Genomic DNA, 23,679 nt, shown 5'->3' with positions numbered 1-23,679 from the left:
TGTTCCTTAATACACTCTCACTTTTAACATTTCTGTTTCTGTGTATTTACTGAACACTGACAGATTTGAGAATGTGTGTGCTAAATTGTGCTACAGTCTATGTCAGTGCTTGTCCCTTGTGAGCGAATCACACAGTGTTATAGAGGAAGGCTTTCTGAACTTAAAATAGGCAGATTAGGTGTACATATACCACACGTGTCAATTTAAAAGGAAAATCAGAAAAATCTACTTTGCTTATGAGATCTGATAACTAGAAATCAGCATATCTGGTAAAGGAAAAATTTGATGCTAGTGCACACCTGCAAAATATCTGCAGTACATCTTGGCTTTCCTATGTTTTGCAGCACATTTATGAACCTTGCACAGAGTTGAGGAAATAGTAATATTTACTGCTCCTGCAACTCACAAGGGCTTGTTAAATCACGTCCATACCTGAATCTGGATACTCATTTTCATGTCTCGTTTCTGCCTTAATTTTTACAGTTTTCTTGGTGTCAATTTCTGTTCTGTAGCAACAAGTTTCCAGTATAATAATGAGTTATGTGGAAGAAAGATATATTATGATCAGCATGGAAGAATGTTTTCTAAATACATCTCGCGTGTCACATTCTATTTTTAGTGAATCTTCATGCATTAAGACTTAGATGTGCTTGCAGTTACAAGTAGGAAAAATAAGATCTTGATCTTCCTATTTCATTAGAGTTTTTATTCAGGATTTCATTTGAAATACATACCTCCGAGGTGCGCTTTTTTTTGTTTTTAATACAACAAAACTGAGTTTTGAAAGGTACGACAGGCAAGATAGACTGAAATGCATTTTGTGTCATTAGTACTTTCTATACCAAAGCTGGAAAGGTGAAATCTGCCCTTTTTTTTTTTTTTTTTTAAATAACCTTTATTGGAGAGAACACTACCCATGTACCATTTTTTTTCATTTTGTATTTGTATGGACAGCACTTTGTACAATTGTTCATACCTGGACATGGGACATTACAAGCCCAGGAGGTATATCAGTCAATTTAATTTCTTACCTTAATCCAAAAAAGGGAGAGACCAATCACATCTTCCAGTGATCTACACAAAGATTCTTAACTGTAGGTCTGCCTGTGAACAAAGTTATTTTCAGCCCCATGAGTAGGTAGCAAACTGTCCCAGCAGAGTGCAATGCTTGCCACTGTGGATAAACCAGGAACACCTGAACAAGGCCTTTATCAGTGATTATCTAGTACAACCAGGAATGGTATAGCACACTGCTGCATCTGTCCCCCTGCTTTCCATGTGTGCAGAGAAGATGAAGGGATGCTATGTTTAATTACAGGAGAACAACTTGTTGTCTTGAGCCAGACCTGCACATCACAGAAGATCTAACAAAAGGTCATGTGTGACCCTGAGTGTTTTATACAAGGAGGTATAAACATCAGGAGGTCTTCAGCTGAGCCTCCCAAGATAAGCAGATAAATATTAATTCTGACCCGTAAAAGAGAGCTCAGACTCCACATCAGGTGTATCTTCCTTGCAGCTTACAGGCAGTGCTTCATATGCCACTAAAAATGAGCTCTCTTAATTCTTTGCTTGGAAACAGTATTTTTGAGCTCAGAGCAGTTTGTTTTGCACAAAGCATTTTATTTCTTGTGCTGTCATTTGATGGCAAGTAAAATTATGTTATGGTGCATGCTGCTTGCTTTAGTATGCTGTTCTTGCATCAGCATAGCCATCCTTGGTCAGACTGATGGTCTGTTTCTGTTGGTGTCCTCTCTGATAGTATCCAGTAATGGATTCTTAGGAGAAGACTATGAAAACACTGAAAATAGAGTGGTATTTTGTCAGGTAGCACTAGCCACTTTCTAGAAATCTTTAGCTTAGGAACTCACTGAACCAAAGGTTTTATCTGCATCACTTGATTTAATAGTTCTTGAACGGTTGAGGTTGGAAGGGACTTCTGGAGATCATCTAGTCCAACCCCCTGCTAAAGCAGGTTCATCTAGAGGAGGTTGCACAAAATCACATCCAGAAGGAGACCCCACAGCCTCTCTGGGCAGCCTGTTCCAGTGCTCTGTAACCTCAAGCTAAACAAGTCCCTCCCCATATTCAGACGGAACTCCCTCTGTTGCGGTTTGTGCCCGTTGCCCCTTGTCCTGTCGCCGGGCACCACTGAACGAGCCTGGCCCCAGCCCCTGGACACCTGCCCCTAAGGTATTTGGGTGCATCGGTGAGATCTAGTAAGATCCCCTTTCGGTCTTCTCCAGGCTGAACCGGCCCAGCTCTCTCAGCCTTTCCTCATCAGGGACACGTTCCAGTCCCCTCATCATCTTTGCAGCCCTCGGCTGGAGCCTCCCCAGCAGTTCCCTGTCTCTCTTGTACTGGGGAGCCCAGAACCGGACACAGCACTCCAGATGCGGCCTCACCAGGGCACAGCAGAGGGGGGGTCACCTCCCTTGACCTGCTGGCCACGTTGCCCCTAATGCCCCCCAGGGTACCACTGGCCTTCTCGGCCCCACGGGCACACTGCTGGCTGACGGGCACCTTGGTGTCCAGCAGGGCTGCCAGGCCCTTCCCCGCAGAGCTGCCTTCCAGCAGGTCAGCCCCAGCCTGCGCTGGTGCGTGGGGTTACTGCTCCCCACCTGCAGGACCCTACACCTGCCCTTGTTGAACTTTCAGGAGGTTCCTCTCTGCCCAGCTCTCTGGCCTGCCCGGGTCTCGCTGAATGGCAGCGCAGCCTTGTGGTGTATCAGCACAGCCTTCTAATGTATCAGAATTGATGATAGATTGGTCTTGCACAAGTTCACTTAAACTCTTCATATTAAAAATACCCAGTGATGAAGTTCGTGCTCTGTTTTGTGTCTTAGCAAATCTTTCATCCAGCACACCTGAGTTTCTTTTTGTAGGCTTTGTGCAAGCAACTTGCTGAAAGACCTTTTGAAAGGCTAAGTTGTCAGTTGAAATCTCCTGTATTCATTAAGGACAGTTTCATTTATAGTCTCAGTATATTGCATAAGGATTTTCTAGGCATTTTAATTACTCTTTCAAACATACTGCTAGACTGTAAATGGTGATTCTTTTGTCTTTTTTCCGATCATCTTCTGAGCAGTTTTTAAGGATGCAACACATTTTGTCTTCTCTGACCTCAAAGAGAGACTTCCTCCCCACTCGCTGTTCAGTTGTTTTACAATGAAACTCAGTTTGGACTTACTGATTTTTGAATTTGCTTATTCCTGCAGCTCCATTTCCATAGCTACTCATTACTTTTCTAGCAAGTTGTTCAGTTGTAGGTGTTTGCCCTCATTACATTAGATAATGCTGTAGACATCAGAACTTAGCTGCCTTAAATGAAATGATCCCTATACATTCCAGTGGGACTTACGGATGGGATATAATTCAGCCATGTTTTGTATTGTTCTCAGAAAAAATTCAAGCTGTGTCTAGAACATTATCTCTTCTGCTCTAGTTGGAGGTAGCAAAGCTAAACTTACACTGATAATTTCCTCTGGAAGGTGAGGGGCACACCTCAAAAGAGTTTCTAGAAAAAACTGTATCCTGTAAGATTAGTCATGAGATCACTTTTAAGTCTAGATTTCCTGCTTTTTACTAATAGTTGTTAGTTTGGTCTATTAAGAATTTACTCTCATCTGTTTACATAATTAACTTGAATATTGTTGACTACTAATGTAAACTCTGTATATTATTTATGGTTCTAAATAAGAAATGGATTCTGATTCCCAGCTTTTTTTAAAAAAATGGGGGAATTTGAATGTCTGTGTCTATTCTGTTTGCAAATTCTTCATGAAAGTGTTTGGATTACTTAAAAATGTAGTTTAGCTACTGAATCTGTGTTGTTAATACAAAATGATGCATCAAAAGATAGTCTGATTAGTGTTTTAGTTTGAGTCAAATTTAAAATTAATTCAAATTATGTCATGAAAGTAATTTGCATGGTAGATATCTCTGAGAATTCACAATAATCTATCTAATATTTTTGTGTAAATGGCCACTTTGTGTGTGGTGGTTCTTATTAATTCTTTCTAGTTCATAACTTGCAAGCACATTATATAATAAAATATACCAAAAGTATTCCGTAAAACTTTTTGTTTCTGATATGAGAATTGAAAAACATTGAGAGCACTTCACAAAATGTAAAGTAGGAAGAACCAAATTGTCACCAGAAGGTTCTGCAGACAAACTGGAATAGAATAGTAGTTATTTAAATGATACATAAAATACTGTTCCTGAACGGAACCCTTTCCTCTTTTGAATAGCTACTAAAAATGGTATTAGACTGTGTAAACAGATTTAATCATGTTCTTCAAATATTTTGTGCCTTTTTTTTTTTTTATATAGGAGAATGGTTTATTCTGTGTGAAATGATAGTCCTTTATATAAAAAGTACTTGAAGGGGAACAATGCGATTCATCATATTTTTTTACTTCCCCAGTCTTCATTCTGCAGATAAGTGTTGATTATTATGAAACTGTAAGGTGCCTAATAGATTTTACATATACATGCTACCCACACACAGAAATGAAATCTGAAGACTCCATTGGAAATGCCTCAAGCTATGATACTCCTTTCATATTCTCTTTTGTTATACAACTGATAAATAGTTTATATCCATACAAAGGAGTTCAGGCAAAAGTCAGCTCCTGATGACACTACTTTTAAAGAATCATTGTCAATAGTTCTGCTGTTTATGCATTCAGGCAAAATGGGAAATGCTATTGTCAATGCACATAAACAAGTTAATACTTTTGTGTTTCTTAGAATTCAGTATTCTGCAAAGTCTCTGAAAGGCTTTTGAAGACTTAATTTTTTCTTAGCTGTGTAAAAAGAAAAACTTACATCTATCACTGCTGATCTTTGGTTTTAAAACTGAAGTGATTTATGCTGCTGGGAGAAGTCTTTTTCAAAATGAATAATGGTTTAAGAAGATTGTGAAACCAAATACCCTTACTCTGCAATTATGGAATGCAGCCTTATGTCTGTGGTTGCTAACAAATGGAAAAGGAACCACAAAATAAAAACATTTTTCATATAAGAAAGCATAATAGATCACACATTTCATGTTTGAGAAGATTATTTCCTTTCTGCAGAAACTGAAGTGGTTCTTCTCAATGCAGTTGAGTGTTCTGAAGAGTGTTCTGACTGTTCTCTGTGCCCTGAAGTTGGTGGCCAGTCTCTCTGCTGGTTTTGTCTTTTCTCAGCAAATGCATTGTACTAACCAGTACAGATAAGCTAATTTCTAGTCTGATATACCCAGTTAGATTATATGCTTTTTTTTTCTTGTGCTGGTATGTCTCAGTTTGTTTAAATATCCTTTCTTCTTGTGATATGTTACATGAAATTTCTAAATAAGTCATAATCTCTCAATTTTCTTCTCTTTTTTGAGCCTTGTTAAAATAGTCTGTACAAGCAATCTCATTTGTAGCCCTTCTCTGTACCTGTTCCAGTTTACATTCGATAAATGTGAACAGAGTATTTCTCTGTCTCGAACAAGATCATGAATTCCAGCTGTTCTGTATCCAATGTTACAAGCATATACTTCTCTCTTCCTTGTAAAAATACTTTTTTCTGTCAGATACTAACTGCAAGTTTCACTGTTTTACAATATTTGAGTCTGGATAACTGGTACGTTGTACATTCGGTGCCCTCATTTTGCCTGCATTTAAATTTTATTGATTGAACTATGTGGATTCCTGGATCCTTAAGCTGCTGTTGCTTTTGGTTTTAGCAAGTCAGACTGACAAACTCAGCACTTATAAATAGCAAGCATTTTTATCCATATTTCAAATATCATCCAGCTGACTAAATATGTTAAATTGATCCTGCTAGGAGGTGACTGGAGCAAAAGGTGTAAGCTAGTGCTTGCCTTGCTGCTGCCCCACTTTTCACATGATGTGGTGGTCATGATATTTCCTCAGCAATGTTAAAGACTGATAATCGACTTTAGTTTTAAAAGGAAGAGAGAGGAAAGGTTTAACTTGGATTCACAGATTTGCCACCTGGTCTTGTCTGAGAAGCTCCAAACAACTAATGTACCTTAGGACTTGGGGCGGGTGGGAGGAGAGCCAAAACTGACAAAAGACCATGTGTTAGCTTAGTATACTGGTTTTGCTGGTAACACAGATGTACTCTTCAGTCAGATTTCTGTTCTACTCTTTATTTGCTAAGACTCTAATGGAAATCAGTGTTTATTTCTGTTGTGTAAGGTAATGTGGCAGAGTAGCTGAGTGTGAGAATTCTTGAATGGTTTTGGTCTATGTAAGTTAATGGATCATCTTTGTAAAAAGAATTTAAAAATCTTTGCTAATGTGTGGGTTTTTTTCTACTTGTTTCAGTGACAGCATATTGGAACTTAGCGTTATGCCAAAAGACGAGGACATCCTTCAGTTGGTATGTTTATGAAGCTTGCATTCAGACAGTATGTTGACTAATGAAAGATGTTGATTGCAAAGTCTTTGAACTGTGCTACCAGCAAATAATTAAAGTTAACATTTATCTCTCTGTCACTCCTTAGATATTTTCTTACTTGCTTGCCATCCCTGAAATTTCAGAGGAATCCAGACATAGGGGAGCATACCTTCTTCACATGATATTTCCATCATCTTGTTAAAAAAAAAATATCTTAGAATAGTGCTTGTATTTTTATTATATTTTGGATTGTTTCCTTATGGTTAGAATTTATGAATTGGGTTGCTTTCTTGAAGTTAAAGTTGTCTAATTCTAAAGAAGTTGGGAATCTTTACTAACTTTGAATTTAAAAAAGAGGGTATGGCACTTAAAATTTGCTTTTGTTAATAACTCAGTAATTGCCAGTGGATTTCCAGGAGGGAAGCAAGGTGATGAATGTTCTGAAAGCTGTTACCAAATTTTTTAATTGTAACTGATGTAAATATTTCATGACACTAGTGCCTATAGGTTCTCAGTTTGAACTGAGTGCTGCATCTATAGTGAGATAATTCATCTCCCATTTCGTGTCTCTAAATCCAAAAGATCTGTGAATAAAATACGATGTGTGTAATGCATGTTGTGAAGAATTAGAAAAACACCTACTGTATTGATAAGCTCTAGGGTTTGGGTTTTTTAATTGGAAGTAGAGGAAAGGAGAAGATGACAAGCAGGCTAGACTTTCTGGTTAGTGGTTGGAAAATTGTACTTTCTGATCCACACAGAAATAGTAAGACTTGACTGTCAACAGCAGTTAAGGAAAACCTGTGGGTTTCAGTAGCTGTTTTCCAGTGTTAAAGGACAAGTTGGTGGGTAAAGAAAAATACCAGCAAACTCTGTTGAGCTGAAGGTAAAGATAAAAGGCTAGTATAGGAACTCAGCCAGTTAGGCCAACAAGCCAAGAATATTAGAATAGAAGTGGTATTTTGGGAACATTTGGTGAAGAAATATTTCAGTAATGTAGCACAGAAAATGCTGGAGGCAGGGAGTGAGTTTTGATTGTATGAGGAAGTGTTAGGGAAGAGTTGTTGGGTTTTTTCCTTTTTTTTTCTTTTTTAAATTGGAATTGTGAATATTTAGAAATGCAGGAATAGTTTGAACTTTTAAATTATGTGAATGGCCACGTGCATCTAATGCAGTCTTGTAGCCATAAGAGTCCAAGGATCTAGACTAGGTGTGATTTGTAGGTTTAAAGTTAAATGTTTGTATTTGGCTGGGTGGGAAGCTCTTAGGCACGTATTGCCTTTGCTGATGAAACACAAAGCTCAAGCTTGAGAAGAAGTATAGATGAAAAAAAAATCGATTGGAATTTAGCTGGTTATATCAACAGGTGAGATAATGGGGGCATAGAAAGAAAGTCAGGTGATTGTTGCCTTTGGGCTAGAGAAGGATATTAGTAAAAAGAAAACAAGCTCATTCTCCATTCTCCTGGAGGAGACTGAGGGGTAAAGGTAAGAGAAAAAATAGCTGCCTGTGGGAGTCCCAGGAAAAAAAACACCTGGATATATGTGTGGGAATAATTTTCAAGTATCATTAAAAAAAGTTTCTTTTGAGTTGTAAGATGTAGTAGAGTTGTGAATTCTGTATGCAAGGCTCCTCTGTTGAAGCTACAAAGAAGATAAGGTTTGAGAGGTGGAGTAGTCATTTTGCAAAAAATGCTTTGCATTGTCTCTATGGCTTGTATGAGTTTCTTCTGACAGTTGTTTGCTGTTGGGTTGGTACATGATTATAATATAACATGGAGGAGTTTATGTTCCTGTTAGCTATGATGCATTTGTTTGGGTAAAAGTGGCTTGTCTTGAGGACTGTCGGTTCCACATAGCATCTGCCAAAGAAAGCCATGAAGAGACAAGTATTTTCTGTAGTCTGCATTGCATGGACTCAGGCCTATTGGAGAAGACTTCTGATAGCTGCAGTTTGTTCATGTGGTTCTGTCACATTTTAGTCAGTATTTTAGTATGTGTGTGTTCAGGTGTCAGTCTTCCATGGCAGAGTTGCAACAGATGATAAAAATCGATTGCATCTGACTACTTCTGTTGCATGTTATGGCCCATAGTTTTCTTCCTTTTAGGCTGCCACAGAGGATGAAAAATATTATCACTTCTAAAATAGTAATTAGCAGACTTTTGAGGTACAGTGCACCACTGTAACTTCAGAGGAATGACATAGACTTTTTCATTTGACTGAAGATGGTGTTTATTAATCTTCAGCTTTTAGATGTTAGGACCTACTGTTCTAATGGCAAGATTTGATGAAGAACTTTGCCCTATTCAAAGCTGAACCCTCACTTTTAAAATATTTTCAGAGTAACAGCATAGAATGTTATTCCTTTTACTCCCTGTGGAAAGACATTAACTTTTTGTTCCACCTGAGAAATAGCATACATTTTTTTTGTTTGTATCTTCATGAGTAATGCTGTATTAGCTTTTGTGGAAATCTTATATCTAAGTAAAATAAAAACCTCAGAGCAAATACTTATTCCTGAGTGAAGTACAGTTTATATAAGTGATAACTATAATCTCTGTAGTGTCAGTATAAGTGCAAAGTGAACAATAAATAGTAAGGTACAGTATTAATAGAGGTATAATTAATAGGTATTAATAGAAGAAAAGCATAGTTTTGTCAATGAATTTGTGTTACGTAAGTTATTATAGTATGTTAACAATTTTAGTTGTTTTCTTTGCATATGTCATAAATTGCCCTGTAAATATCTTCAGATGGTATCAGTTGTAAACTGTTGATGTTAAATACTGGTACGCTGTAAAAATAAAAGAACTCGAAGCACTACTAGATATTGTAGGAACTAATGAGAGATTTATATACCACAGTGAGGTTAAAATAGTTTTGTTATATTCAGGAATGATGCTGGTTGTGGTAAGTTTTATAGGAATAGACTGCCAAGTACATGTGGTGGTAACTGATTGCTAGGTTAACTACATAAAGAGCACCGTGCTTTATTTCTGTCCTTTGCTACTTATAAACCTTGAGTTTAGTCTTCAGAAATATCCATATATGTCTGTGAACCTCTTGGTATGTTGAATTTCCTGAAAACAGGGCTTTAAAACTATTCATCAATGGGAACAATGAAGCGGTCCAGTCCATAGGTCCTCACCCTGTGTGGCATGTGCACACTGCTTGCTGAGAAGGGAATTAATTACATGTGAAATCTGCCATTACTGGAAGCAGTATCAGTTAGTTCGTTCACTGGCACGATCTTGGAAATGTCGCTTTGGGGACTGGGGAAAGGATATTTAAAACATCTCTAGAGGTCCATGACAAAAGATTGAACTCTAGACAGCTACAAATGTGTTGGGTTTTCTCATGCTCCTCCTCAAATTTGAGATTAGTTTACTTAAAATAATCTCTTGATAATTCGGAAACATTTGTAAGTATATAAACATTTTGAGACCATGAGGAGGATTATTACTATATTATGTTCTCCTCAGTGTTTCAAATTTGATGTACCTATATACAATTTCTGTAACAGTCTCAACCTTTTTTGATAAAATTTTGGCATCTTGTAGATTTTAGTATGCTGACTTCATACAAATGGGAAGACATATTTAGGTCAGCTTCAGACAGTTCCTTTTCTCAAGTGTATTTAATGGAATCATTGCTGTTTTGTAGCCTTTGAATAAAAAATTTAATACTAGTAAGTTGTTAAAATTGTGACGCTTTTAAGTCATTCAAAAGCTTTATGTGCTACACAGAAAATATTGAATGTAAAGGTGCTCCCAAGAGAATAAAATGGAAATTGCTAAGCTGTTTACAGATGAGCCTTGTTATGACTCTTGTCAATAGACTTTGTAATGTCTAAGGTGTATATGTTAGGGTGTCCTTAGTGTGAATTTTGGACCATTTTTTTCAAGGTATGTTCATATTGGAATTTATGTGTTTGCTAATCATTCCCTGTGTATGTGAAGAAGAACATAGCTTACAAGTCACGGAATTTCTAAGTATCAGGCACTTGAAAATATCACTCTTTTAAAAATTGCATCTTTAATATGATCTACATACATTGGAACCCTTCCTTTGGAAGGTTACTTACAATGTAGCATATTAATGTTCATACATAGTGTTTCTTTCATGTAAATATTTTTAAATATGCGTATTGACTTTGTTTACATGTATATAGAAAAACACAGTAGGTAAGTTATCCAGATTTTTCATCTTTCATTTTCTAGCACTTCCTTCCCTACCCACTCAAAGGTTTCTTTCCTTTTATCCTACTTCCGGCAGTTTCATTTCAAATAAGTTTAAAAGAAAATAATTTCCTCAAGAATTGCTGCAAAAGATAGTAGGTTACTTCTAGTCGTAGGTGTTGTCACCATTAAATTTTAGTAGCGCACAAATTTGTTGAAACATGCCTTAGCATACCAGAGAGGTCTCTGTGTAGTTTTATTTAAAAAGATTTTCTTGGGCATTCTGTAAATAATGGTAGATATGGAAGTAAAAGAGGGCTCTTTACTACTGTATGTTTTTGATAAAAGAGTCACAGAATCACAGAATGGTTTGGGCTGGAAGGGACCTTAAAGATCATCCAGTTCCAACCTCCCGGCCATGGGCAGGGACACCTTCCACCAGACCAGGTTGCTCAAAGCCCCATCCAGCCTGGCCTTGAGCACTGCCAGGGATGGGGCATCCACAGCTTCTCTGGGCAACCTGTGCCAGTGTCTCACCAGCCTCACAGTAAAGAATTTCTTCCTAATATCTAATAAAATACGTTTAGTTCCCTCTTCGTGTATCTTTTCATTTGCATCTTAATCTTTCCTTAAAATTACAGACCATGAAACTGTGTTTTGCTAACTGAAAGTTGACCATGTTTGAACAGAAATGTTTCTCTTGTCACAGGTAGTAGGGGAACAAAAAAATCCCAGATAGGAATGACCAGGAAAGCAACCGAAAGTCGATTGAAGCATGTCTTTTCTGGTTTTCTTTTTTCTAGTTAGGTCATATTGAAACTTTCAGTATATTGGGAGATCTGGGCATAAGAGTTTGCTGCTTTGTCATTTCTGATACTTAGAATTTTTGTGTAAATTGGCAGCTCTTGAGGCCTTGTAGTATCCTGAAATTGCCAGTGATGCGCTAGAAAAAAGAAAAATAACTTAAGTAAGGAAATTTATTCTAGATTTTTATATGGCCCAGTAACCTCATGTCTCTGGTTACAGGTCTGCCCACAGTCAGCTTTAACAATACTGCCTTTTTTTTCCCCATCCAACTGCATCAGACCTAATGGAGCAACATGGCTGCTTCATTGGCAAACTGTGGACTATTTTAATTTCCTTTACTTGTAATAAATAGAGATGTTTTCATAAGTAGTTGTAATTTAGTCCAGAGTCTTGGACTATTTGTTTACTTTCAGATTTTGTACTGACACAGTTACCGATGTGCAGAGAGGTTAATATTAAAGCTTTGGCAGCAGGTACAACGGAGGGAGGGGTGTGGTGTGAAGATGTAGGGGCCTAGAAGAAGAGACTTAAGCTTTGTTATCTAACATCGTAAATGGTATTTTCTAACATATGCATCAGCCTTCCTCACCTTGATTTAGACTAATATTTGCAAGAAAGTCTCTTACACAGCTTGTATTTAGAAATCAAATTTCTTGGGCTTAAGGCATTAAATTTTATACACTAAAATTTTGCTGCCATTGGGAAGAAAGGGTGTGCATGGTTTGGGGTTGGTTTTTTTGTTGTTTGTATGGGTTTTTTTGTTGTTTGGTTGTGTTTTGCTTGTTTTTTTCAAATAATGTTATCTGACCATAATGTTTGCTGTGTGTCTCAGAGTAAAATAAAACCAGTTGAGCAGTATTACTACCATTCTTGCCAGAGCAAACTATAACTAGAAAATGTTTCCTTTCAAGACAGCTGAAAACCCTTTTCTCTTGTGCAGTTGCCATACTCATGCTAAATGTGAGAATAAGTTAGTACCAGGGAAGAGAAGAATTTATTAGTAAAGAAACACAATCTAAAGCCACACTAGTTGGAGAAGAAAGGAGGAATGCCTCAAGCTCAGTCTTGCAAGGTGCTGGGCACATTAGCTTCTGATTCATCAAAACACCTCCAATTTTGCTAGTTCGGTTGAAATCAGTGTTGTTATTCATGGTTTAGTGAAGTGTAGTGAAGCATATGCCTACATGCTTTATGGATTTTTACTAAGGGGTGTAGAACATGGTTGGTTCAAGCTCTTGAAAGTGCAGGGTTTCACCATGATTCTTACTAAGAGGAATCATTGTGTGTTAAGCTGTTATTATTCTAACATCAATGGGCATACAAGCAAGTGGGAAGAAATGTGAGCAAAACCCTTCAGCTGAATTTTAGAGGGTTAATAAAATACCTTGTAGAATGCTTTATTTGCTTAAAATTGATTTTGCGTATCATACAGCATGAAGGTTAAACCTTACCAGTTAAACCCATAATATACTAATGTTTATACAAATTTCCAGTAAGAAGTTAATTGTTTACCATAGGAGTTTGCAAACTTGGTGCAAATGAAACCAGATTGCAAGGTGGGGAAGAAATTGTACCCAGTAATTGGAAACAAGCTGAGTTCTTGCTGTAAGCACTGCAATTTTCTTTTAATAATTGTTGCAGAGTTGTTATCCATCAAAGCTGTTAATGTCACTGTAAATTATTATATTTATGTGGTAACCTTACCATAACTGCTTTTGTTTTGAGAAGGTGGGAGAGAGCTCATAAAGCGTCAAGACTGATTTTTCAGTCATGTTGGAACTTCTGAATAACTGCCAAGTACTCAGCTCCTGTAGGAATTTGAGTGCCTTGGCTGGTGTCTGAATCAGGAGCATTGCTCATCTGGATATTAAAAAAAAAAAGGTTGCTTTTTTGTGGTTTGGTTTTTTGGGTTTTTTTGGTTTTTTTGTTGGAAGGCTTTTTTATTTTTAGGGCTTTTTAAAGACTTACATTTCAGCCATACCCTAATGGCTTTTTTGTGAGTATATCCTCTGCTGCAATCACTTAGAGACCAAGGTAGTACTTCCACGTAATAGATCATTTGAGGAACTAAAGGGAGAAGAGATTAATAGTCAAACTGTGTTTTATATATAGTTGCAAAATATGTTAAGTGTTAAAATAGTGGATGAACACTAATAAATATATTGCTGTACTTCACATTTTTTTAGTTTCTAAACTTCTTCTAAAAATTTAACCATCACCTTCTGGTTAAAGCAATTGAAATATTTCATAGTAAAAAGGTTGATAATGTGTCATTCAGAACAGATCCATACATTTCTTTGTAAGCATCAGTATTTCTCTGTAGGCCCTTAATCAGAACTATGAAACAAATATACTACATATTCATTGTGGAAATGTCACAGCCCCTATTTATAAACTTCTTTCTTGGAAGAAAGTTTAGCTTTGTTTCAGTGAAGTCAGTCGATTTTTTTTTTTTTTTATTGTTATTATTATCTCTGGGTTTTGCTCCTCAGCTGAATTTGTGTTTCAGTTGAAGAGCTGTGCATGGGACAGCAGAGAACAGGTACTTTCTTTGCCTGCCTGCTTCCCTCCGATGCTTTGCTAAACCAGGACATAAATGTTACGCTAGTCAATTTACAGGGATGTTACCCACAAGGGATAAAGTGCATCCCACAGTAGTCTAAATGCCTTGGCCTCAACATCCACGTTTATTGCTGTTAAGGGCGGTAAATCTGGTGTTGAGGGCAGCTTAAGGGCATTCTGTGGCAGAGACTGGTCAGGCTTATCTACCATTGATGTGCTTGGAACAAGCAGGGCAACCCAGGGGGACAGGGCGGAGCTGGGAACAGAATCACTGTTTCACCCTTTCCCATTTCTGTGCTCCTAGCATTTTATGGCCAGATTGAAAGGAAAAACAATCAAGGCTAGGTCTGGCATGTTTTTCATTTTTGATAGGCTGCAGTGTGTGTTATCAGAGATAATTTCACAGCCTCTGTCTTACTGAGAACTGGCAGTCTGTCTGTTGGGATATACCTGCTGCAGTTGTGGAAGCATACCCATTACTGGGCATAGGGAGGAGAAAGCCTAGCTGATCTCATTTTGGACTGTCTTCTGAAGAACATATTTTAATATAGGTGATAAATTTTGTCAAGAGCTGAGAACTGATTTTTGTACTCATTTGTAGTCTTCCGCTATGATCAAATCACACCAGTTTTGGAATGTAGCTTTTCTGCTGTCAAAGTTAATGAAGCATTGTTTGTCAGGGGCATGTTTTACAAAACCATAAATGCAGTGTATTTTATATTGGTGTAGTGTGTGCAGGTTTTTAACTTTTATCGGCTGTATGAATTATTAATTGTTTTATGATTGGCAGGGGATGATTGTTTTTGTCTGTCTTGCATGCCAGTAATCTCTTGCTCTGTCTGTTTTCTGGGTCTTCACCATCTTTTCCAATATTTTTTTTTTAAATTCTTACAGCCTATCAAGATCTTAAATAGCTGTATTTATTTAAAGATTTAGAAATACTTATCTTTGTGTGTATCTTCCCTCCATTAAATGTGCCAGTGGAAACCTGGCTTGATTTTTACTATGAGTGGAGGAAAAAAAATAGAAATCACATGAGCAGAGTGTTTCTGCAGCATCATTCCTCTAATTTCAGATGTACAGCGTGAAAGCAGCTGCAGTCAGCTGACAGCTTGTGGTCATGGTCAGATATATGTGGGGAAGGGGTGTGCTGTTTTAAACGCATAATAAAGCTGTTGTTTCGTCACCAGGAAGCAGGGATGGTAGCAGCCCAGGGGAAATGAGACAGTAATGTTGCTGTAGTGGAAGGGAAGTCTTGTTGCATAGAGCCAGAGCTCTCTGCAGGCAACTGTAGGGATGCACCAAGGCAAAATGGCACAAATGTATATTGCTTTCTGTAAGGGTAGAGGATAAATGTGAGCAGCAGAGAAAAGCCTGAGATGGACGTGCTCACAAGGAGGGTAAAGTTATTTTTTTTTATGCTCTACTGCCCTTTACCTCTGTTGGTACCTTCCAGTGAAATCAGTGTAGTTGTATTTTTAGCTTTCTGTATTCAACATCAATATGACAAGATAATTCAGTCTTTACATCTGTAAGCAGCTTTTACTGTGTTTTCCCGTTTTCTGCCAGCTGCAGTTTACAAAGGATGTCACAGCACTGGTAAGAAATGTACAGTAGCCATTTCTCTGTTTTTGTAAGGCATGTTTTTCTTAATGATTTGTGAGAAGCAAGAATATGAAACAGCAAGTTTCTTGGAAATGAGCTAGTCTGAGCTGAATTTTCTTCATAATGCTACTCTCCTAATTTGTGGTTTGTGCCTGTGTTATTTGGTCGGTTTTCTATCAGCGTGCTTTAATATTTTGCACTTCACTAATGCTTGGTATAATGTTGCAGCAGTATTGTAAATGCCTCGCCCTCCTCTGTACTTTGCTCTATATTATTTTTATGGCTGCTTTTGGGCTTTTATAACCTGTCTAGTGTTAAGACAGGGCACATTGATATTCTGGAATTGAGCATGTTATGATTTGGACAGGAAACACTGTGATACGATACCACGCCTAAGTGTGTAAAAGCCCTGAGAAATTGCTTTAATCTTCTGTTGCATTGGCAGGCTCTGTTTTGGCTCTTCAGTTCATTATGTTTAAACTGAACAAAGTCATGCTGAAGTTTTTCAATAATAGGATATTTTATAAGTATGCTGTATGCTTCTCATTGATTTATTATTTTGAATGTTCTGTTTATTTCACAATGACAAACGCTGCTTTTCTAAAAGGCTACAAAAACATATTAAGTAATATAACCATTTTTTCTCAGGAGTCAGGCTCTTAAACATAAAGGTGCAAATCAATGCACTAGGGAAATTAATGTGAGATTTTATTTCCTGTTTTAATAGTGTGTGGACTGTGTGAATTTTCATACTGTTTGTACCTTGAAGTTAAGAATGTTAAATATTACTAATATTTTTTCATTAAGATTTGTGTACCATGTACTGGCTGTCTCCTGTAAAATGTAAGATGACTTACGGGTTGTTGGCTCTCAACATCAAGAAACATGTTATTGCTTCAATTAATTCATTTTATGTTTAGGAATGGTAGCTTTTATGTAGAAGATGTCTTAGAGGAGTATGTGTATGTCTGTCTGGGTGTACTTTTCATATGTACTACATTAAGTCAACAGAGTTCTTTTACACCCTAAGTGAATAGAGAATTTTCTAGTGCTAGCTGAATTTGTTACGCAGCATTTTAACCTGTCAGTTGCTGAGAAATTGGTTTCCAGCAATTTGAAGCTTTAATGGGAAGAATGTGTGAAGCATCATGATAGAAAGCAAAATTAAGGGGGAGAAAAATACTGTGTTTTGCGCTCATGGATTTTGGGAAACCTGTCTCAGAGCTCTACCTGCAGTATTTCCTAGATGTGGTGATCAGTTTAGTTTTTTAATTGTTGAGGGAGCGAATGTATGTAATGATTTTGCTTGTTCTGTTTCTGCTTGCTAAGGGGATGGAATGCTGTTTTTATCTTTTAAACTAACATTCAATATCACAGATAGTGTAGATTTTGTACTTGTGTTCCCTCTTTTGAAGCGTGATCATGCAGATGCTACATGGTGAACTTTTCTGTCTCCCTCACTACTGAATACTCACTTAATCTTCTCTCCACAGGCCTATTCCCAAGACGCCTACCTGAAAGGCAATGAAGCCTACAGTGGTAATGCCCACAACATACCCGAACCACCGCCAATATGTTATCCACGCCTGACATCCACAGCTTCTGTTACGGCACAAGCTAGTGACAAGCTATCTTCTGATTTCTCGCTGGGGAAGCAGCAAGTCAGTAGACCAGTACGGGCACTGACACAGCCAGAGAGGGCCTACAGAATGGAAATACAAGTGCCTCCATCACCAACAGACATTGCAAAATCAAATACAGCTGTGTGTGTTTGCAATGAAACTGTAAGGACTGTTATTGTGCCTTCTGAGAAGGCTGTAGATTTGCCATCTTGTAGAAATAATCATGCTGGTCCATCACACAGGACAGAGGAAGTAAGATATGGCTTAAAAGATCAAACCAGTCTAAAAGCACGGACCACGTCACCACCATCTTCAGTGTCCACTGCCATTGTACTTCCCCAGACTCCAATTACGAGGCCAGTTGATCCAAGTGGAACACTAAGTAAAGCTTCAAATTATGTAGTATGTCCAGAAGGAATCCCAAGCACTAGACCTCCTGCTCAAGCCACAGACTCGCCCACTGTCTCTACTAACCATTATAGTTCTCCAACCTCCCACCAGCATATAGACTGGAAGACCTATAAAACCTACAAAGAGTACATTGATAATAGGCGCATGCACATGTATGGCTCCCGAACAATACAGGAAAGGTTAGATAGTTTAAGAGCAGCTTCTCAAAATACAACTGATTATAATCAAGTGGTGCCAAATCGCACTGCTTCACAGGTACGGCGCAGGAGCACCTCTCACGACAGGGTTCCACAGTCTGTTCAGATCCGGCAGAGAAGTGTATCCCAGGAGAGACTTGAAGATCCTGTACTGATGAAAGAGTGGCCACGAAGTGCTTCACAAGATACTCTGACTTCACCCTCAGTTAATGCGAGGAATCATAGGGCTCGGTCATGGGATTATCTCAGCAAACAGGGTGAAGTGCTAGAAAATTTTCATTCTGAGAATCTGATTGCAGATACCAATGGAGATAGGAGAAAGACTTACAAATGGACAGGGTTTACAGAACAAGATGATCGGCGAGGTATTTATGAGAGATCTAGACAGCATGCATTTCATATGTCCCTTCGAGGTCAAAATTTTTCTATGACTCAGAGTGCTTATATTTCAGACAACAGGAGAACTGGTAGCAGAGCTTCTCTGCCTGGTTCTCATTTTCAGAAAGTTCCACCAGATATAAAAATGTTACAGCCTTCTCGAGATTTGCAAACTCCTGGGGGGGTTCCAAAACCTACAACTGTTTCACAAGAGAGATTGTCTCTCACACCAGCTAGAAGTTCTAAAAGTAGCTGTTTGAAGAACTCTGCTCCCTATGCAGCAAAACCATCGTTTCCCCTTAATCAGGGCCTGGATGCTATTGCCAGCAAAGACCAAAGAACAGTAAATCACTTGCATCAGAGTGGTCTGTTAAACCAACAGTCAAGGATCCGAGCAGAAGGTGCCCCAGATCACAAAACAGAGACTAGCAAAACCATCCAACCCTCCTCTCTGTCTCCAGCTTCCGCCAAACTTGTTCAGCCAACAAGTGACAGTTCAACTACCTCTGACAATGTAGATGGTTCCATCAGACAAAAGATTCATGATTTCGAAAGGGAAGATGGCCATGAGCCTGAAATTCTGCAAACAGATATTCAGGAAAATGACAAAGACACAGTGGTCATGCGGGACAAATCACCTTCTGGCCACCAAACTCCACAGCCTTTGCGGCATCAGTCCTACATCCTTGCTGTAAATGACCAAGAGGCAGCCTCGGACACTACCTGTTGGTTGCCTAATGATGCTCGGAGAGAAGTGCACATAAAAAGAATAGAAGAAAGGAAAGCATCAGGTTCCAGCCCACCTGGTGACTCCTTGGCTTCTATTCCATTTATTGGTGAGTTAAACTGTTCCAATGTACATCAGATGCTTTTCTCTGTTAAAGATGATGGAGTGCACCATGCTAGGTAGCTGATTGCTGTTTCTATAAACCCTGAGGTTGAGAGGCACGGGGACTCTTTTCTCATCTAGAGTAATACTAGGTTGGTAAAACTAGAAGTACTGTTCAGTGGAGGAAAAAATGTTCCGTTTTGTTTGGAGTCCTGAAGGATCTGTGTTTAAAAAAAAAAAAAAAAATGTACAGTGATTTCATATTTTTCTAGAATTTTCCTTAATGCTCTGGAGAAGTTACATTATATAACTGCATCTGGTTATCACTCCACATAATGCTCTGATGTTAAGTATATGGGCAACTAATGTTTGCAGCACCTTTCAGTTAGTTTTACTTCTCTAGTATAAAATGTATTTGGAATCCAGAAAAGAGAATACAGATGCAAATCTGTATAAGGGTGATTTGTGGACAGAAGTTTGTCAGCTGAATAGGTGAGATGAAAGCTTTCTGAGACGGATATGGGATAGAGGAAAACTGTTTCAGGTGAAAGGGTAGCAGCAGAATGAAGTGAATTTGCAAGTAAAGATGCTAATGTGGATATGAATTAAAAGGTTTGTGGAAGCAGGAGGAGGCAAAAAGATGTGCCTATGGGCTGTCACACAAACAGGGTTGGAATTACAGGGATTTTATAGGAAGGGGGCTGGACTTTTGAGATAATGTGGAAGAAAAGAGGAAGGAACTCATGAAAAGATTGTAAGTAGCAGAAAAGCCCCCCAACTAAAATCCTGTTTTGAATATGTAAGGAATTGGAGTCATCTGCTGAAGAGAGTTTCAGTGGCAGAGCATTTCTGTTCTACTCAAGTAGTCAATGCCTGTGTTGTCTTTGCCCCACTGTTGTTGAGTTGAATTTTCTTTTGTTGCAGCTGTTTAATCCTTTGGGGTCTAAGTGTCTGTGTACCATTTTCCCATCTGGGTTGATTTATACCCAACTATATGTTCTTGAATTTAGTATAAGGAGTATTTAGAAAATACTGAATTTTGATTCTCAAACTCATCTATGTGAAAAACAATTCTTAATACTCTTCAGTTTCTTTACACATTAGGTTAAGGGAATTAGATACCTTGTTAAATTCATTATCACAATTGTCTTCTATTGTCGATCTGCAACGGTGATTTCCCCCCCCCTCCTAGAATTATAATATCTGCTATTAGTTTAAAGTAAATGACCAAAAATAGTGAAGAAAGTTTGTGTGCATTGAAGAATGGAAATCATAGAAAAGGTAAAGTAATTTTGGTTTTTTGACATAATTTTGTTAAGACATAACAAAAATGCTTTCTGAGCTAGCAGATGGTTTTTATATTGGGTTTTCCTTTTGCAGTGGTAGTTGTGTAGATTTTTTTTTTTATTATTATTATTACTGGATGCATCAGTATCCAGTGTAATTTTGGATTCTTCTTTAGATCCTGTTGATCTTTCCTCAAGGATTAGTACAAGTTTCTGAGGCATGCAACCGGTCCTTGTGCATGTGTTTTTAATACTACGCTTAAAATCAATGTTGGGCACTTGATTTATGTGTGGTATTTGTACTCACTTGGGAGTGCTTGCTGGGAGTTTACTAATCCTGTATAATTTAAGTGTCGTGTAAAAGTCAGATCAAGATTGTCAACGTCAAGCCCAGCGTCTTCTATATCTTGATTTTGACAAAGATTTGCCATGAGCTCTTACTGATGTGCCTTGCTTCCAGGTTTTAGGGAAATGTTTTGATTAAAGTTCAAAAAAGCCTTTAAACATGGCAATTGTGCTACGTTCTGGTAGCAGCTGAGCAGTTAAGACAAAACAAGTTGTAACTCTCCATTGCAGCTTCTGGGCATAACACCACATGGGATTGTGTGAATTCTTACGAGCTCCTTAGCCTCTTGGACTGAATTCTCTTGAATACTCCAGAAATATTAAAAAGTGGGGCTGCTAGTGCGTGTGCTGCCCAGTACTTGTGGCGAGTTGTTAGCAAAAAATTCTTGTGCTGGTACAGGTGCTGTGGAAAATTTCCACTACCATCTCAGCACCTTGAAGATGGAATAACCCTCTCTGAATAGGAAAAGCATCAAATGTCATTAAAAGTGGGCATCTCCTGAAATTAGAATTAATATGCACGATTCTAACTTTGCTCGTTCCTCTATCATGTCTTAATTACAGCTTCACTTGTTAAAAGCCTTACTTAAAGGCTTTTCAGTAAAACCCTAGGTCTACTTTGAAACTGAGTTTTAGGCTGTTGAACTCTTCTGAAGGAAAAGGGCTTGGATTTTTCTGTTTTGTGTTTGGGTTTGAATGTCCATCCATGCCCCATCCCCATATCTGTTCCCACCACCACCACCACTACCCCCCCATGACTGAGAGGACGTTACTTTATTTAAAGACATACCTTGGTGTTGGCAACCTCACTGCTTCCTTTATGTTTACATCAACATAATCGTTTCAGTATTGGGTTTTATTAGATGTGGTTCAGTTCATAAATGCACTTACTGAAGTTATTTGTGCAGTAGAGCTTTGGAGTAGTGTAAAAAATAAATTTGAGGGGAAGAAATATCTTCCAAGGTTACATATTATTGCCATTTTAAATACTTCATGGTGTGTTTATTTTTGTTACCACTTTATACTCATTAAAAGTAGTAGATAACGGCCAGACCGTATTTCAGTAGAAATTAAGCCAGGAACAGTTGGCTTCTGCAGCAGTATTTTGTGACTAACCTGCTCCTGAGAATGTACATAATCAGGATGATTTTAGCTCTGTAAGTAGCATGGAGCCCTGCACCCCAAACACAAATCCAAGCAGAGCTGCCATGGAGCTTGTTTATGGCAAGGTTTATGGCAGGCTTGTTCATGGCATTCTTGCAGGGGTTATGGTGGGTTGCTGAAGAACTGCATTTTACCAGTAGTACTTTCACAAAAGGCTGTTCTGAAGCAGGGAGATGAAAATTTGGTTTGCATTTGCTAATATAAATGAGAGATCTGTTGAGAGCAAACCTAGTACGTAAATGTAGTATCTTTTATAGGAGAAATTGATTTATTTGAAAAAGTGAGGCAAGATAGTAGTGCTCAGGCTCTTCTTCAGGTAAGCAGATATTCTTGGGGGAATGAGGAAGCTGCCAGTTTTACAGAAAAATGTACCTTGCTGCTGCAGCATTCAGTACTTGAGCTACTAAATGCAGGGTATTGTGGTTAGCTTGTAAAGCTGCTGTTTCTGTTTCAGGTCCAAAGAAGGGCTTAGTTCTTGAATTGCTCTCTACTGTTTCAAACTGTACTAGTTAGTCTAATGAAAGGTTACTCTTTTTACCCAGGAATGGTCTCACCTCTTCTCTAGACTAGTAGATGTGCCATTATCTCTATGATGGTATTAGCAACTGTGGTGTTTAATGCATGTTTTTTCAGATTTGTAATCTGTACACTATTTCTCTGTTTAGAGAAGGGCAAATGATAAATTTCTGATGTACTGGGTAATTTTGGATGTGTTAACCTGCACTGGGATGGAAATTAGAATGCTACTTAACATTTTTTAACTGTGAAGTAAAGGTGAGTTCAGATTATAGTTCTTCTAATAGATTTCTTAGACACAGGTGTCTAGTATGCATGTCAGAGATTGGCAGCTATCTTGAAACTATTTTTTTCTTTCTTACACCATTTATTGTAGAGTCAAAAACAATTAAAAAAAAAGGGTAATTGAGTTGAATGAATTACCCATATGAGTGAAATGCAGAAGCTGTTTTGATATAGTGCTTCGGCCATTACTACTGGGTGAATGCTATTTCCAACTTCACAGTGGGTTATGACATGAAAATTAATTTTAAATGGATATATTTTAAAATACTTAGACTTGAAGATGATGATGTTTATTTAGGCTAAACTTTTTTTGCAAATCAAACAAATTTATGGTCATCCTACTACAAGCTTTTCTTTTAGGCATGAATTAGCATCAGATAAATATGAAGACTTTTCCTCAGAGGTGTGATCCCATTTTTTAAAATATCTATCTAGTACATCCTTACCCTAGAAAAAATTTAGGTCAGTTCATTCCACTATTAATTTGTGAATAAATGAGAGAAAATTAGCCAGATAAAAATATTTGACCAGACTTTGATAACACCAAAGTGTTGTAAAAATTAGGTGAGTGTCCTCTCTCTGGCTGAAACTGATACATAAGGAAAGGTATAAGAACAGGACAAGAATATGTGATATTTAATGTTGGTACTTTCTATTCTCCTACCCTTTACAGTTTACAGTAGCACCGAGCCAAATGTGATTTTAAGTGCTCCATAAATTTCTACATTGTCTTCTGTACTGTAATACAATTTTGTTATCTAATAGCCTGTATTGATTTAATTGAAGGGTTGCCAGGAGTTTCACAGCTGTAACTACATGGTATTTACTCCCTTTTTGTGTGTGTGGCTTTTTTAAAACCTGTCTCCTACTGACTGAATTTCTGATATAAATGTGGTAAGAGTGACAAGCAGACTGCTAATCTTGATTATTCCCCCTTTCCACGCCACTGATGGTTTTATCTCTCTATTGCTTCTACCCTTACTAGAGGCAAACCAACCATGGTCATTGCTGTGCTCGTAATCAGACAGACTGCTTTTCACCTGGCTGTAAGAGCCGATCCTCATAGTTTTCAAAACTATGTTACTCATAGTA

The 23,679-nt window shown here is 37.9% G+C and overlaps 1 protein-coding gene across 6 annotated transcripts in view; it reads left to right on the top strand.

Moving 5' to 3' along the window:
• ARHGAP21 (Rho GTPase activating protein 21) overlaps window positions 1–23,679 on the top strand; it is a 118,990-nt gene that overhangs the window by 72,803 nt on the left and 22,508 nt on the right. For 5 of the 6 annotated variants that reach the window (XM_056335975.1, XM_056335974.1, XM_056335976.1 and 2 more), the window contains 2 exons: window positions 6,330–6,384; window positions 17,048–18,998. In XM_056335975.1, the coding sequence (XP_056191950.1) occupies window positions 6,330–6,384; window positions 17,048–18,998 (2,006 nt within the window). Of the gene's footprint in view, window positions 1–6,329; window positions 6,385–15,518; window positions 15,549–17,047; window positions 18,999–23,679 lie in introns of all 6 variants that reach the window. The other variant, XM_056335979.1, reaches the window with a different exon arrangement.

The sequence above is a fragment of the Falco biarmicus genome, chromosome 4 (genome assembly GCF_023638135.1).
Source record: "Falco biarmicus isolate bFalBia1 chromosome 4, bFalBia1.pri, whole genome shotgun sequence".
Taxonomy (NCBI): Eukaryota; Metazoa; Chordata; class Aves; order Falconiformes; family Falconidae; genus Falco; species Falco biarmicus.
Note: the sequence above shows the minus strand (reverse complement) of the source record. Positions and strands in the feature narration are given on the sequence as shown.